General features: G+C 44.0%; 1 protein-coding gene across 1 annotated transcript in view; it reads right to left on the reverse strand.

Annotated features, from left to right (window-relative positions):
- Nucleotides 1–16,421, reverse strand: part of KMT2E (lysine methyltransferase 2E (inactive)) — a gene marked incomplete in the record, with an annotated part of 3,388,239 nt that overhangs the window by 3,064,416 nt on the left and 307,402 nt on the right. Inside the window, 1 exon segment of the mRNA XM_044088526.1 lies at nucleotides 10,243–10,427. Coding sequence (XP_043944461.1) covers nucleotides 10,243–10,313 — 71 coding nt within the window.

Here is a 16,421-nt window from a genome sequence, read left to right on the forward strand (position 1 = left end):
GTCCCTCCCACTTAAAATGCTCCCTCATGGAATGGAGAGTTTCTGAAAATGAAAAATCCTCTGGAGGAGAAGCAGGAGTGGAATCCTCTGCATCAGAATCAGAATAAGGAGGGAAATCTTGAATGTCCTCAGTAGAAGACTCTGAATCATCAGAGGCCTGCTCCAAACTTTCCAACTCTGGCTCCATCCTGGGCCTCTTATCAGGAGGGGGCATAGAACCTCTAAAGTAATCAAATCCTCTGCCATTTTAAGCATGTGCTTTTTAGGCACAGACCCTGAAGAACCAGAACTGACACCAGAGGAAGGCAAAACAGACCTGCCCTTAGAAGGAGCCTTAGAAACAGTAGCCGAAGGCCTAACCACCTTAGGCATAGAAGGGAGAATAGTAACCTGAGAGGCCCCTTCAGCCTGGCCTGCCTCCTGAGAGGCCACATCTTGTAAAATCAAAGTTTCCCCCTGGGACTCAACAGAAACTTCAGCCGGATCCACCTGTTCAGCTGTAGCTTCTAAAGGTCCGGCGTCTGAAACGGACGAATCATCCTGCCTAGGCTTTAAAGATTTGTCTTTGCGCTTCTTAGTAGAAGCAGGCATCGGCACATCCGACGGCATATTATAGTTACACCTCTTGCCAAAGACTAACCTAGCGCAATCTAACCTCCGTTTTATAGTGCGCTTATTAAACCTAGCACAAAACCGACACCCGACTACGTCGTGCTCCGGTCCCAAACAAGGAATACAAAGCGAGTGATAATCCCTATGCGGTATCTGTTTCCCACAAGAAATACAATTATTCACTTTTTCTGACATCCGGTAAGTAACTGAGGCAAGAAAAAACAAAAATATTCCCCAACGGGGTACTTAGCCCAACCTGGTATCGGTCTGAAACTCCGAAAACGAAAAATTTCAGAACGCCGAACGGCACTTGCAACTCTGCTTCTGCATCGGACCATGCGGCAAAAAAGACTGAGGATATGACGTCGGTCATGCGCCTTTATACCCTGACGCTCTGATGTCAGATCTAGGCGCCCCATGACCGACGTCAGCCTAATACTTTGGTATTCGGGCCGACCGAGGACAGCGGACTACCCATAAGTAAGGACTGCAGCAATGTGAGATGAAGAACATCAGGGGGGAAAGACTGCTGCATACCTTGGATGTACATAGACAGTTACGCTACTACCTGGACAGAACCAAGGGTAATAGAAAAACTGACCAGCTTTTAGTAGCTTATGCAACAGGAAGGGAAGGAAAAGCAATTTCCAAACAGACAATCTCCAAGTGGATAGGAAATTGCATAAGATTCTGTTACTCCTACCATGGAAAGCAAATTCCACAGAACATAAGACCTCACTCTACAAGGGCTACAGCCACTACCACAGCTTTCTTACGAGGAGTGGCTACCAAGGACATTATTGAGGCGGCTACTTGGACCTCCGTGCATACATTTGCCAAGCATTACAACTTACCTCTATACTCTAGATCCCGAGCAGGGTTTGCCACTGCTGTATTGCAAGGGATCCTAACTACACCATAATTCTTCTTCCTCCTCCCCTAGTTTGGCTATGGTATTCTACCCATTTGTTAGGACTGCAGATGCATCCTTGAAGGACATAGTACAGTTTTGTACCTACCATAAATGTAGATGTCCGAACAGGATAGCATCTGCAGTCAGGATTACCCACCCTCCTTCCCCTCTGTGGTACTCCTAGGGTATTTACCCTCCTAATAGCTAGCTAGGGGGGGATCTCTTATGGTGTATTTGTTTGTATATATGTACATACATGCTTATTTTTTGTGTTTGCCTACTATTTTTTTTGGAAACATTGGCATTTATCCAAAATTTAGTATTCCAAGAGGGCAACTGGCATCTGGGGCAAGAAACACTGAGGAAAATGGCGTCGGCTGATGCCTTTATACCCGAAGACCAGCAGAGATGATGTCGGGTGAAGTGCGACACCAGCCGAGGCCAGACCCAGACTTTGGAATCTGGCCGACCGAAGGGCTGCCTGACGACAGGACAACCCATTTGTTAGGACTGCAGATGCTATCCTGTTCGGACATCTACATTTATGGTAGGTACAAAACTGTACTTTTCCTCATATGCAGTCTTGCATATGGAATTAGGAGAATGCATGAGGCCATAAACCCTAGGCTTGCAGTATTTTTCTTGCAGATAGTTGGGTTTGGGTGGCCAGTAGATTGAAGTAATTTTTCAAATAAACCTGCTTTTCTGGAGTGAGGAATATTACCTGGGAAGTTGTGTTCAAGCTTGCTCCCAGGAATACAATTTTTTGGCTGGGTACCAGATGTGATTTCTTTTCGTTGGTGGTATACCCCAGAGAAGTTAGGAGTCTCTTTACAAATGTCAGGTGCTGAAGTAGCAGTTCCTGACTGTCCGCCTCAATAAGGCAATCGTCCAAGTATGGGTAAATTTGAATGTTTCTCTACCTGCAGTATGCAATGGCTGGAGCCAGGCACTTTGCGAATATCCTGGGCACAGTAGATAAGCCAAAGGGAAGTGCAGAGAAAGTACAGTTGTGTACACTTACCATAAATGTAGATGTTAGAGTGTATTCACTGCTGCAGTCATCACATTTGGGTTATCTGCTTGCAGGTAGCCCTCAGTCGGCCTGATTATCAAAGTCTTGGGTTCTGCGTCAGTTCCTGTCTCATCTTCCATGAAGTCAGGTAGTCAGGGGGTATAAAGCATGCAGCTGACGCCATTACATCAGTTTCTCTTGCCCCAGATGTCAGGTGCTCCCATAATGGGAAACAATTGTATACAAGGTTACACCTCCAACAAAAAAGCAAATACACCAAAAAGCTTTAGGCATAGTAAACAAGAATACAGGTACAGTCGATAGAAGTCAGGGGGCTGGAGGGAGGGTAACCAGAACTGCAACAGTGAATACAGTCGAACATCTACATTTATTGTAAGTGTACACAACTGTACTAGGTTCATGTTTCACTGTTGCAGTCATCACATTTGGGTAGATTCCCAAAGCTAAGGATGGGAGGAGGTAATCAGATAGCATTAGGACCAGCTATAAGGCCCTGCAAGACTGCAGTGGCAAAGCCAGCTCTGGATTTAGAAAAAATTGGCAAGTGGTAATGCCTGGTAAAGTTATGTACAGAACTCCAGGTAGCAGTTTCTAAGATGTCCCCGGTAGGGACACCTCTAAGAAAGGCTGTAGAGATAGATGCAGCCCTAGCTGAATGCGTTCTTATCCCCTGTGGGGTAGGTTTTTTCATGGTGCTTATGGCAGAAATGAATGCAATGGCCTATCCACTTAGAAATGGTTTGCTCTGAAATGGCATTCCCCTCTGCCCCTGCAGCAAATGCAACCAGCAGCTGTTCAGATTTCCTGAGAGGCTTAGTCCTGTCCAAGTAAAACCTAAGTTGTTTGTGCATGTCCAAGGAGTGCAGTTTTCGTTCACCTTTGTACTGTGGATTAGAAAAGAAGGTTGGCAAATGAATGGACTGATTAAGGGCCACACTGGATACCACCTTGGGCATAAAGGAGGTATTGGTCCTGAGGGACACCCTGTCCACGTGAAAGATGATGAAAGGCTCCACTGCCATGAGGGCCTGTAATTCAGACACCCTTCTTGCTGAAGTGATTGGCTAGAAGGAAGGCTTTTTTCCGAGAAAGGAATTTCAACTCTGCATTTGCAAAGTTAAGGTCCCAGGCCGGAGTAGGGGCTCTCCTGGATGGTCAAGTTTTTTGCCCCTTTGAGGAATTGCTTCAGCAGTGGATGAGAGAAGAGGGATGGCTCTGTACTGTAATGTGCTGAAATGGCTGAGGCATGAATTTTGATTGAAGAAAAGGAAAGGCCCTTGTGAAGCATCTCAGTTAAGTATTGAAGAATATGAAGTAAATTGGGCACTGCTGTGCCCATCCCCTGAGTTTGGCTCCAGGAACAGAATCTTTTCCATTTTTCAGCATAGGATTTTCTAGTACTAGGCCTCCTTTCCTCCAGAATGACATCTATCACTTGCTTAAGGAGGGAAGGTGACAGAGATCAGGTAATTAGCCAGGCTGCAAGTTTCAGGGTTTGAAGCTGTGGGTGCAGAATCTGGCCCTCCTGCTGGGACAGCAGGGGCAGGGGTCTGAGGCAGGTGCCATGGTGCCAGCAGTGACACACTGTGCAAGAGGGGATACACCAGTACTGCTGTGGCCAGTTTGGTGCAATCAGTATTGTCCTTGGTTTGTTCTGTTTGATCTTTAGTAACATTTTGGAGAGGAGAGGCAGAGGGGGAAGGTATAGATTGATAGGTTTTTCCAGGTGAAGGACAGGGCATCCATTTTCCAAGCTTGTTTGTGGGGAGTCCTTGTGCAGCATTTATCCAATTGGTAGTACTGAGGGTAGGCAAACAGGTCCATCTCTGGGCTCCTCCATTTGTTTCTCAACATGTTGAATATCTTTGGTTCCAGTTTCCACTAGTGTGGGTCCATGAGATTTCTGCTTAGGTCATCTGCCAGTGTATTAGCTGTCCTGGCAGGAATTGAGCCTGTAGGTGCACTTGGTAGCTCAAGGCTGTGTTCCACAGAGCCATGGCTAGTCTGCAGAGAGGGTATGAGTGGGTTCACCCCTGCTTATGTACCACATAACTGTGGTGTTGTCCATCTTTACCAATAATTGTCCTGGAAGAATGTGGCCCATGAAGGCTGTCAGAGCATTCTGTACAGCTAACATTTCTTTTTGATTGATGTGCAGGTGCATTTGACTTTAGTTCCATTTGCCCTGAATGCACTGCCCTGCCAGGTGAGCCCCCATGCATAGTCTGATGAGTCTGTTAGGGTTTGGGAGGCAGGGGGGTAGAGTGAACGGCAGTCCCTTGTTTTGGTGACAGGCCTCTGCCCACCAAAGGAACTCTATCTTTAGACAAGGCATGATAAGAATCATTGATTCTAGATCCTGAGAATGTCGACACCATAGGCTTTTTAGATACCATTGTAATTTCCTCATATGCAGTCTTGCATATGGAATTAGTAGAATGCAGGAGGCCATGAAGCCCAGGGCTTGCAGTATTTTCCTGGTAGATAGCCAGGTCTTTGTAGCCAGTAGTTTGAAGTAGGCTGTCAAATGAATTTGTTTCTCTGGCATGAGGTAGACCATCTGGGAAGCTGTATTCAAGCTTGCTCCCAAGAATACAATTTGTTGGCAGGGTACAAGATGTGATTTCTGTTAGTTTATGGTGTACCCCAGAGAAGTCAGCAATTTCTTTACAAATGCAGGATGACGTCCTGGCTTTCTGCCTGAAGTATGGGAAAAATGGGATGTGCAGGTATGCTTCCTTTAAATCGAGAGTTGCCAACCAGGCATCTTTGCCTAGCATAGGAAGCAACTGATGATGGTGAAGAGTCAGCATCTTGAATTCTGGAATCACCAAAAAGGTGTTTAGAGTAGACAAGTCCAGGATAGGATGCCGTGAATTGCCTTTTCTGGGTACCAGGAAAAGTATCGAGTGGAAACCTTGTCCCTCTTCCTCTTCTGGTACAATCTGAATAGCCCTTATGCTTAAGAGAGAGAGTACTTGCTTTTGAGCCTCTGCCCACTGATTTGGGGGTAGATCTGGCCAACTGTTTGGGGTTGGCAATGTGTGGAAGTGAAATCTGTATCTTTGGGACACTATACTTAAAACCCATTTGTCCTGGGTAATGAGTCCCCAGTTCTTTGCATGTAGATCCATCTTTCCCCCAAAAGGGGCAGTCAGTTGAGAAGTGCTTGGAAGTTTAAGAAGTCATTGAGACAGTTTTCCATAGGGGGAGTTTTATTACTCCCAGATTTGGAAGTGGGGCCCCCCACTGCTTAGTCCTGTGCGTACCCTGGGACTGAATCCTGGGTGTTCTGCTGGATCTGGGTTTGGAATTAGAAGTCCTGGAAAAGGCAGGAAAGGACAAATTCTTAGAAGGCCAATGCCTACTAAATCTTGGAGGTTGTACTTGTAAGAAATCTTTAACAGTTTGCATAGATTTAGCTTTTTCCTCCATCTTTTTAAGAACTTCTTCTGCCTTATTGCCAGTCAGTCCTGATTTAAGGGAGCATCCACTAATTTAGCTTTAACATGATCTAGCAAGGATTGCTCCTTAAGCCAAGCATGCCTTCTAAGTACAGACCCACTGACAGCAGCCCTGCAAGATGCCTCTAGTGAATCAAAACCACATTGCAACGTATGTTTTCCAACTTGTTCAGCCGAATGCATTAAATCCTGTAAATCCTTACTTTCAGCACAATCAGGAATCAACATAATTTTCTGTTTAAGCAATCCAATAATATGCTGCTGATACTTTAACATATGAAACTGGCAGCTTAAGGCCCTAATGGCCAAAGTTGCAGAAGTGTATACCTTCTTACCCCATCTATCCAGAATGTCGGTAGTCTGATGGCTTACCGAAGACATATCAGGATAATTGAACAGAGCACCAAAATATTTAGAAGCGAAAATATACTGACAACTGATAGTTCGTGGTTTAAATAAGGCACAAAACCGACAGCAAGGTACGTCGTGGTCAGGGCCTAGGCAAGGAATACAGTACAAATGAAAATCTTTATGAGGAATTTGCTTTCCACAAGAAATGCAATTCTTTAATTTTACTGATATCGGTTTAGAGCAAGAAAAAGTTTCTCCAACGGGGTACTTGGCTTTTAGTTGAAGACTTTAGTTCTGAAACTCGAAAATGAAAATTTCAGGAGTCGGACGACCGGCACTTGCGAACTGCTTCTGCTTCGGGCACAGCACGACAAGAAAAACTGATGTAGTGGTGTCGGCTGCATGTTTTATACCCCTGATGACCTGACATCATGGAAGAAGAGGCAGCAACCGACACAGGACCCAAGACTTTGTTAATCAGACCGACTGTGGGCTACTGCAAGCAGATAACTCAAATGTGATGACTGCAACAGTGAAACATGAAGAACATCGGCAATTCAGATGCCATCACCCATTACATTAGTTCTTTTTTGGTTTTCAATTAAGATCTTTAGAGATGCTATACTCTGTAAATATTTCATCCCTAAAACAATAACAGCACTCCCCATAATTATGCTCTGGTTGGTCCCAAACAGAATAAGCAAAGGGAGACTTTTTATAAAGGATCTGCCGACCACAGTCGCATTCCCCCTTTTTAGCCAAGAAAAAAAGTGAACAAGGGGCAGTCCCCACACAGGATACTTATCTCCCACAAGAAAACTGGCACAGGCTGCACAGCTTGACCGAGTTATGAAGCAGTCTTTCTTCATTTACCGACAGCATGAGTGTTCTGAGGAACCTCCATGCCCTTGCTTCTCTAATGTAAAAGCCTGTAGTCTCACGCACAGGTCAAGCTACGGCACAAAAGGAAGGAGTCCAAGCTTTTGTAAATTGGCCAGAAGTATGGTACCCTTGGCAGGACACCTCCCAATAGTAAGCAATATTGCAACAGTAATCTAATGAGGGACATTACTTTCTGGGGAGAATTTGATATCCATAAGAATAACACCAGAAAGTATCCAACTGCCAGTAAGCAGCCATTTTACTGCAGTCTTCGGACATGCACTCTCCTGCTCACATCTACTGCATTGTGCTGTTACTGACTGTTACTGTGCACTTGAAATAGTGCTGTGATGTTACTGACAGACACTACTGTCCTCCATTACTATACTCAGAGATCACCAATTGCTACTATTTATACATATTTTAACTTGCCTGATCTCTTTCCGGCTGCTAGTAGCCCAACAGTTCACAAAACAGTATCTGTATGTACTTCCCTGATCTCTACATTGAGCCAGTGCAATCTTGGACTTAAAGACAAGGGGTATGGGAAAAGCTCTAACTCTGGTGAGGGTCCAGAGGGGCTTGCCCCCTCAACAAAACTGTTCTGTGAGCTTTCAATCTTTTGTATTTCCATCATAAGCAACAGCAGGTAGCAGCAGATTACTGGGAGTCAAACAGCTGGTGCTCAAGAATCTACAGTACATCCATTACGATAAATAATTCTTATCTGAGCTCCTTAGTGATCAGGAGACATGGCTAAAAAGGGTCGACTGACCTGTCCGCTTTATCCATTTGATTACTGGGCAATACCTGTGGAACTGGCTAATCTGCATCACGAAAAAAATGTTAAGGTGATTAGAACTTTTTGCTCACAGAGGCGACAGTTTTTTCCCTTCTCCATATTTTCTAAATGTGCTATTACTTCTGGTCTGAAAATGCAGAGGCCTTTGAAGAGGGGATTCAAGAAAAGTGTCCTCAGTAAAGTCAGTTACTAAAGAAAGCCCCAAATCCCAATATACAGCAATGAAGGATCTTTCAACTCTGACAGTCTGTGGTGGAGTTACTAATAATGTACTCTAAATAGATGGGGATCATACAGTAGAGGAGTGGTACACAAGTTTAACTGACTTTGCATTCTGCTAGACATCAAGTACTGGCTCAGTGCTGAAACAACTGATGTTGACTACTCTGTCAATGAAGGGCCCAGGCATTAACATCTGTGCTAGAAGCATCACCACAACTAGCAGTGATGGTGTCCAACATCAGAGGGGAAAACTGATGGTGGACACACAAATGTTGTGACATACAATGTTAACATCACAGCTGCTGCCCCAACCTCTGGTCCAGCCACGACACCAAGGCTAAAAGCATTGAGACTGGAAATCCTCTAAACCACCACTGTGAACTTGGAGCTAGTAAGGATAGTCTTGATGAACTGCACAAAGAAGAAAAACTGCCAGCGATCACGGAAAGAGCACCAGAGCTTCTCCCAGCTGTCAAAAGTAACACTGGAAGCCTAGCATAGTATCAGGCATGGCAAAAATGGGTAAACATCTGGGTATTGTAGGCTTCAAGTGCAGTATTACAGAAACTGCCCTCTCAACTCCAATATCAGGGAGGTTAAACATGCTTGGACACTTGGAGATATTCTCAACAACTCTAACAGCAACTTTTAACAGATTCTTCCATAACTTCCTACCTGACAGCAGCAACTGGAAAGGTAGAAGGTGAGCAAGTGTGCCTATGCTGCAAGTGCAGTGTTTTTTTGTTTTTGTTTTTTTACAAGGGGGAAATAACGACCCCTGTGGGGTTCTGAGTCTGAGGAAGATTAAAGCTGAGAAAGAAGATTTACGGTCTGAGGAATGAAAGGCTATAGAACTTCTGTGAATGAATAGGCTTGCTTGTACAAGCAATTTTAATTGCTTGCTTACAACAGAAGATGGTGAAGTGTCTGCAAATTTGCCTAGCTTAAACAGTATTTTCTTTTCCCAACGCAAAGGATACAGACACGCTCCCACTTCCCGTCTGAGGATTTTTTTCTCTCCCAGCACACTTTTCAAAAGAATGGCCTGTGGTTAAAAAGATGGGCAAAAGACTAAACTAAAACATAAAAAAAAAGTAAATTATCCCTGACTGAGGACAAACAAGGCGGGCCTAAGCCAAAAGGAGAAAACAAAAGAAATGTACAGAGATGACTGAACAGTACATCATAAGACAAGGAGGTGCTCTGAGGAAGTGGGGAGCATTTTGACAACTTGGGAAGATGCCCCTGGTCAAGCAGTCTTAATACCTGTTGCCTTAGTCCTATAGTTACAAAAGAACCAACTTCCTCTTAACAGATCAGAAGTTACGGTGGAAGTGTATATTCTTTTAAAATGAAAATCAGCTGGGAAAAGTTAAAGCTTGCTAAGATATCCAAAGCCAATCTCTGAATTAAGAGATACTACCTTCATGGTGGCAATCCCTAGAATGAGCACATATAACTGTATCCAAAAAGGAAAAACAAACCAAGCAAATAAAAAAAAATCTTCCTGTAAGGGAGAGAAGGGAGAAAAAAAAAAAGGAAAATTTTCAAACAGTGGAGTAAACCAACAAGAGGAAAAAAGAGGAAGTTCCAAAGTGAAGAAAGAGTAAAAATGTCAAGGAAAATTTGCCTTAACAGTTTAGCATCAACTGCTTTAAGACATGAAAAAAAAAAAAACTACAAGCATGAATTAAATTTCAAATTAAACTAATTCTGCCACAAAGAGGTCAGCACTGCTAGAGAAGACCACACAGACACAGCACCAGCTTAGTAAGAAAGAAAGCAAAGAAAAGAAAAAAAAAGAGGAGAACCTGTCCAAATGGTTCACCCCAATATTAGATGCACTGCTACTCATACTCAATGCAACACTTACCAAATGATCAGGAACAGGTGAAGATGGCTGTATGAACACAGTTAAAAGCACAAGAAATTAAATATACCTTTAAGCAAATATACTTACTCCGAACCTGCAGCCATTCTGCAGTATGAAGTCTCCGTTCTGTCAACCCCTCCAGGCACCACTATGCTCATGACATTCGTTTTTGATAAATTCGGTTACTATGGAGTCCTGTGCGTTGGCATCCAAAACACTGGGGCATGCCAGCCACAGTGCTCATTGCAAACATCTAAGTGCATCCACAAAACCTGAATGAAAACATGAAATATAAAAATGCATTTTAGTACTAAAACGGTAAGGACTTTCGATACAAGGTACAAAGCAGTAACTATCCGTGTCATGCATTCCAACAGAAAAGGATGACTGAAAAACAGAAGTACAAATAGAATATAATACCTCAACACTGGTAACAATAACCAGCAACATTTAGCCATGCACCTTTTCCTGCAAACCATCACAACCACCAGCCCAGGCCCCTATCAAAACAGACTCAAGAATGGGTTGCCACTTTCGATCTTGAACCAGCCCCTGAAAGGGTCACAATCCTAACTTCAAGGAAATAAACTCAGTTGTCTCATTAAAGCCAGGATGTGAGAGGTAATGAAGTCAGTGGACCAATAAGCCGCACACAGCAACATATACTGGGACTATCAAAACCCCTACCTCACACCAGAGTTTGTAACTGGTAATTACACAAGCACACACACATTCAAATGTCACAGAATTCCTTGATATAACAATTAAGGACTAGAAGTGTAAAAGCCCTCATGCACAACCATATTCTGTATGGACACCATAGTTTTCTCAACATTCTGCTCTATTCCTCTTGAAACTGGAAATCATTTTGGGGAGTTAATAGTGCCAGCATATTACAAAAGTCTACACAATTTGGGGTATTTTCCTTACTTGTTTTTATTCTGTCCCCAATTCTCAAAGCAAAGTTGACAGCTGCACAGGATCCAAGTAAAAGAATCCAGGCCTAATGCTGATCACTATTTTGCCTAACACCAATTACTGCTACATACAAGTAAAATTAAGATAGATACCATGCCAGTGCTCCAAAGACTCAAATTTCTTTTAAACTTATTCCCTCTCCCATCTTTTCCCAGAATGTGCATCAAGGAAATAACTACAATGGGGGGAAAAAAAACAGTTCATATTTAGCTATACTTAACTGTTTCACATTTAAAATATCTGATTTTAAATAAAAAAAAAGCACAGGTGCCAGTGAAATCATTTAAAAAGTATAAATGTACTAGGCTAACAGCCCTGGAGCCAATGCAAGCCTAGCCCAACAGTGCTCCCACTCACCTGGCTTACCAGATGTTAGTACCCTGTGCCCCTATCTAGCAATGCAATTGATGTGCTCCCCAGGGTGAATTTCCCCATTTCCCATCCACTCAAAATTTCTCTTGAAGAGGGCCAGTGAGGTGCTCTGCTTGACATGAACAGGGAGTTTATTACAGAGCATTGGAAGTCTCTGGGTTAGGAACCTATCCCTCCAGCAGGTTCTGTTTAATGTGGTGATAAGGTTGAGGCCTTTGAAGAGAGTAGCACGGAGGGATTGGGATTTTTTTCAGATGAAGCATGTCTAGCAAAACTGGGTCAGACATGACTCTGTATGTCAAGCAGAGATCGCCTCTATGTGGGCGATATGAGATGGAATAAAGTTAAATTTTTTTAAGTCTAACTGCATAAGGCACGTGTTTGAGTCCCAAGATCCTCTTAGTGAGGAACTTCTGTGGCCCCTCCAGTTGTTGGAGGTGTTTAGTGAGGTACATGCCAAATGGGGGCATTGTACTCTACAATGGGTCTGATGAGGGATGAGTAGAGAGCGATTACTACTTTTTTCCTGGATGAGAAACCTTTTGTGATAAGATGCGTCACGTAGAAGGACTTCCTAACTACAGTGGTGATGTGGTTGTTGGATAGATTGCTATCTACCTGTGTCCCTAGATCCTTTATAACACCTCCAGAGTTAAGTGGCTTCTCTTCGATATGGTAGTTTGTGGGCACCGTATTTTTCCCGAAGGGAATTATTATGCATTTTTTGGCACTGAGCCTAAGGCCATGGCTTTGACACCAGTCAATGGGTTTCCGTTAGGCCTTTTTGCAGATGTCCACATCAGCTTGAGAATCAATAATAGCTCCCAGTTTGCAGTCATCCGAGGACCCAGAACCGATCCTTGTGGGACTCATTTGTAACTGCCCAGTAGTCAGATTTGCAGTCAGCCACTTTCACCATGTGGGTTCTGTCAGTGAGCCAGTTGGCAACCCATCTAATGATATAAGGGTTAATGCCCAGATTTTGAGCCTATCAAGGATTCCAGAGTGGAGGATGGTGTCAAAGGCTTTGGCTAGATTGAGGTCGGCTATGTGAACAGCCTTGCCTTCATCAACTGCTCTGGTGACAGCTTCGAAGCAGTCCATCAGATTGAGCAGACATGATCCACCTTTCACAAACACAAACTGCTTGGGGTCCAGGGTTTAAAGGTTTCCTATATCCTTATTTATAAGATCCGTAATAATACATTCCATAGCCTTACAGATCAGGCTCGTAAAGCTGATGGGGCGGTAGTTCCCAGAGTAACAGGTTGGTACTAGGCTATCGGCCCTATACAAGCTTAGCCATAACAATTCCCTGGATATTTCTTCCCAGAATATTTACTTCCCTGGATCCCTGTCTAGCAGGGCAACTGACATGATCCCCGGGGTGAATTTCCCATCTCTCATCCAATCGTCAAGGTTCCTTTTGAAAAGGGCCAAGGAGGCACTCTGCTTGACATATATGGGCAGTCTATTCCAGAGTCAATAAGCCAGTTGGCAACCTATCAAGTGACGTAGAGATTAATGTACAGCTTAGTAAGTTTACCTATGATTCCAGAGTGGGGGATGGTGTTGAAGGCCTTGGCGAGGTCCAGACAGGCTGTGTGGACCGCCTTACCCTCGTCCACAGCTCTGGAGACTGATTCGAAGAAGTCAATCAGGTTCAGGAGACAAGATCGGCCCTTCACGAACCCAAACTGGGTGGGGTCCAGTGTTTGAAGGTTGCCAATGTCTTTGTTTATAAGTGCCATGATAATACGTTCCATGTGAGGGCTGTGTATCTTGTGGTTTATGGTTGGATGAGATGGTTGCTTGTGTTTGTGCCTCGGAGGTCTCTACTGTTTGGGCAGATTTTTTGAGACAGCATCCGCAAAAGTGGTCACATGTTTTGTGTTACCATGTGATAGTGGTGGTGTACGAACAGGGGGGGGTTACATGTTGTCTGTGATGTGATGCTTGTGTTAACCTTCTCCTCCTGACTGGCTGACCCAGTCTTGGATTGAGAGAGCGAAGTCTCAAGTTTGGCTATGTACGTGCATCTCTCATAAGTGGATGTGTTTGGAGGTAGGAGAAGAGAGTTATCCGTGTACATGAGGCAACTGCTGCATTGCCTCAGGATGCCCAAGTTCACCAGGTTAACAGGAGCAAGCGTGGGAAAAAAGTAGTTATGTACTCACCAGAATGTTCCATGTTTGTTGTCCTTGATCTCACCTTCCTTCTTCCTGTTTGGGACTCGGCCTTATACTATAACTCAAGAGCTTTTACTGGCTCGAGGCTAGCCCGTATTCCAGCATGCCTAGCGGTAGTTACCCAGATCTCATACATGATGAAGCAACACTACACTATATAAATAAAGAGAGATACTGCACTCTACATATCCGATGACACCTACATATAAACGTGTGATCACTCCACAATAGTAATAGTAGTAGACGGATACTAACCATAAGGTATGGTATAAAAGAAACCCAGCCAGTATAGCCAATAAAACAAGAGATTCCTCTCAATCCTCCAGGAAGGGGGAAGGAGGCAGAGATGCAACGAAGGAAGGCAAGATCAAGGACAACAAACATGGACTGTTATGGTGAGTACATAACTTCTTTATGTTATGCTTTCAATATCTCACCTTTGTTCTTGCTGTTCGGGACAGCATTCCCAGCACATGACTCTTGGGTGTCTCACTGGAAAAAAACTCTTCAGGACCGAGGAACCAAAGGATGCCCTGTTCCAGGAGGCCACATCTACTTTAATGAGCGATAAAGGTACGAGGATTAGCCCATGTAGCTGCTACACAGATGGAATCCAAAGGCAATCTGGCTTGAAAGGCAACAGAGGTAAACAAGGTCCTTGTTGAGTGCCTTTTAATTTTCCCTGGAAGTGTTTGTTTACGCAAGTCGTAGACATGTTTTATAGTGTCTGAAAGCCACTTCGATAAAGTCACCTTTGAGACCACACAACCTCTTACTGTCCACAAAGGATATGAACAATTGATTAGATTTTCAAAAGTCCTTGGTCCTGTGTAAATAGAAACATAACTGTCTATAAACATCCAAATGATAAAGCTTATACTCTGCCTTGTTGCCATGATTGGGGAAGAACACAGGAAGCTCTACGGATAGATTCAGATTGTAGTCAAAACATACCTTGGGTAAGAAAGAGGGGGTGGTTCGGAGAGAAACCCGATCTTTATGGAAAATCAAGTAAGGGGGACGAACAGATAAGGCATGTAATTCTGAGACCCTTCTAGCTGAGGTGATTGCAACCAAGAAAAGGGTCTTCCAAGTCAGAAATATGAGCGGACAAGAAGCAGATGGTTCGAAGGGAGAAAGAAGCAGAGCGCCCAACACTAAATTTAGATTCCGGGGGGGGGGGGGGGGTTCTCTTATCGAAAGTTTTAATAGGGTAGTACCTCTTAGGAAAGACTTGCATAACCTATGGGAAATTATATTGGAACCCATTTCTCCCATATGGAAATTTGAAATGGCAGCTAACTGAACTCTGATAGTAGCTGCAGCTCTGCAGCTGCTTCTTGGTCAAATGTTTCAGCGAGAAATTCAAGAATCTGTGAAATGGGAGCAGTAAAGGGATCAACCCGATTTTTGCCTGCCCAAAGAGAGAACCTCATCCATTTACTAGCATAAAGTCTCCTAGTAGTGGGCTTATGGGACGAAATCAAAAAGTGCTGAACTGCTGGGGAAACATCGGGAAGCCTGTAAGACCGGAGTGGAGAAACCAAGCTGTGAGCTTGTGAGTTTGAATGGAAGGATGGAGATCCCCAGACTGTTGTCTCAAAAGATCTGGCACTGGGTCCAGGATCCAAGGCTCCCCTTGCAGGTGAGGCCAAAGGAATGGGAACCATATCTGACATGGCCAATAAGGGAAAATGAGGATCAACTTGCAACCCTATGACTATGCTTTCTGAAGAAACTTGGGGATCAGAGGAAAAGGTGAGAAGGTGTAAAGCAGTCCCAAGGGCCAATCATGAAAAAGTGCGTCCCTGGGTGACTGTCCCGGTGGTGGGACAACAGCAAAGTAGCTGCTGCATTTGTTGAGGGGGCAAACAGATCGCAGCACGGCTGGCCCCATTTGCGAAAAATCAAGTCCGCAACTTCCTGCTTCAGGGACCACTTGTGGGGCATCAGGATAGCCCGGCTGAGCTTGTCCGCTATCACGTTGGATTTCCCCGGGATGTACGTTGCAACCAGAAAGCACTGGGCAGAACAACCCTCTAATTTAAACGGGTTTGAAAGAGGGGAAAAGCCAGAGAGAAAAACTGATTAATGTACACAAAAAAACAAGCCACTCAGATGGGATTGGGGTAGCTAGAAGTGCCAAGGACAACTACCGTTAACAAATTAGCTAAGCTAAACTAGAACATTTTTGCTCGAAATATAATTAGAGAAAAAAACACTTTGCCTGAGCCAGTATCCGCAATCTCAACACTGCAAGCAGCAAACTATCTGGGTAACTACTGCTAGGCGTGCTGAGATAAGGGCTAGCGTCAAGCCAGTAAAAGCTCTCGAGCTATAGTATACGGCAGAGTCGGAGCAGAGGATCGGGGCTGAACCCAAACAGCAAGAATGAAGGAGAGATATGGACAACAAAACATCTGACCTTTGGACATGCCTGGAAAAGTGATCAGCTTTTTAAGTACGGAGTTATTTATGCTTAGATTAAGTACTGAAGCTTTAGTGCTAGTGGCAGTGGATGAGCTTGCAATAAATGCTACAAGATGTTCTGAGCAAGTGAAGTGCTGGATTTAAAGGTCTAATTTGAGTGCTCAGAGATGGAAGTTAAAGTCTAAGGGAAAATTTGAAGAGCAGACTAAGGCACCAGTAATGGTTTACCTTAGCAGCTCTGCGCGTCGCACAAACACATTTTTTTAAACAAAAAGATGAAAGGGATAGAAATAGCCC

The sequence above is a fragment of the Protopterus annectens genome, chromosome 11.part0 (genome assembly GCF_019279795.1).
Source record: "Protopterus annectens isolate FY-2018-M chromosome 11.part0, PAN1.0, whole genome shotgun sequence".
NCBI lineage: Eukaryota > Metazoa > Chordata > Ceratodontiformes > Protopteridae > Protopterus > Protopterus annectens.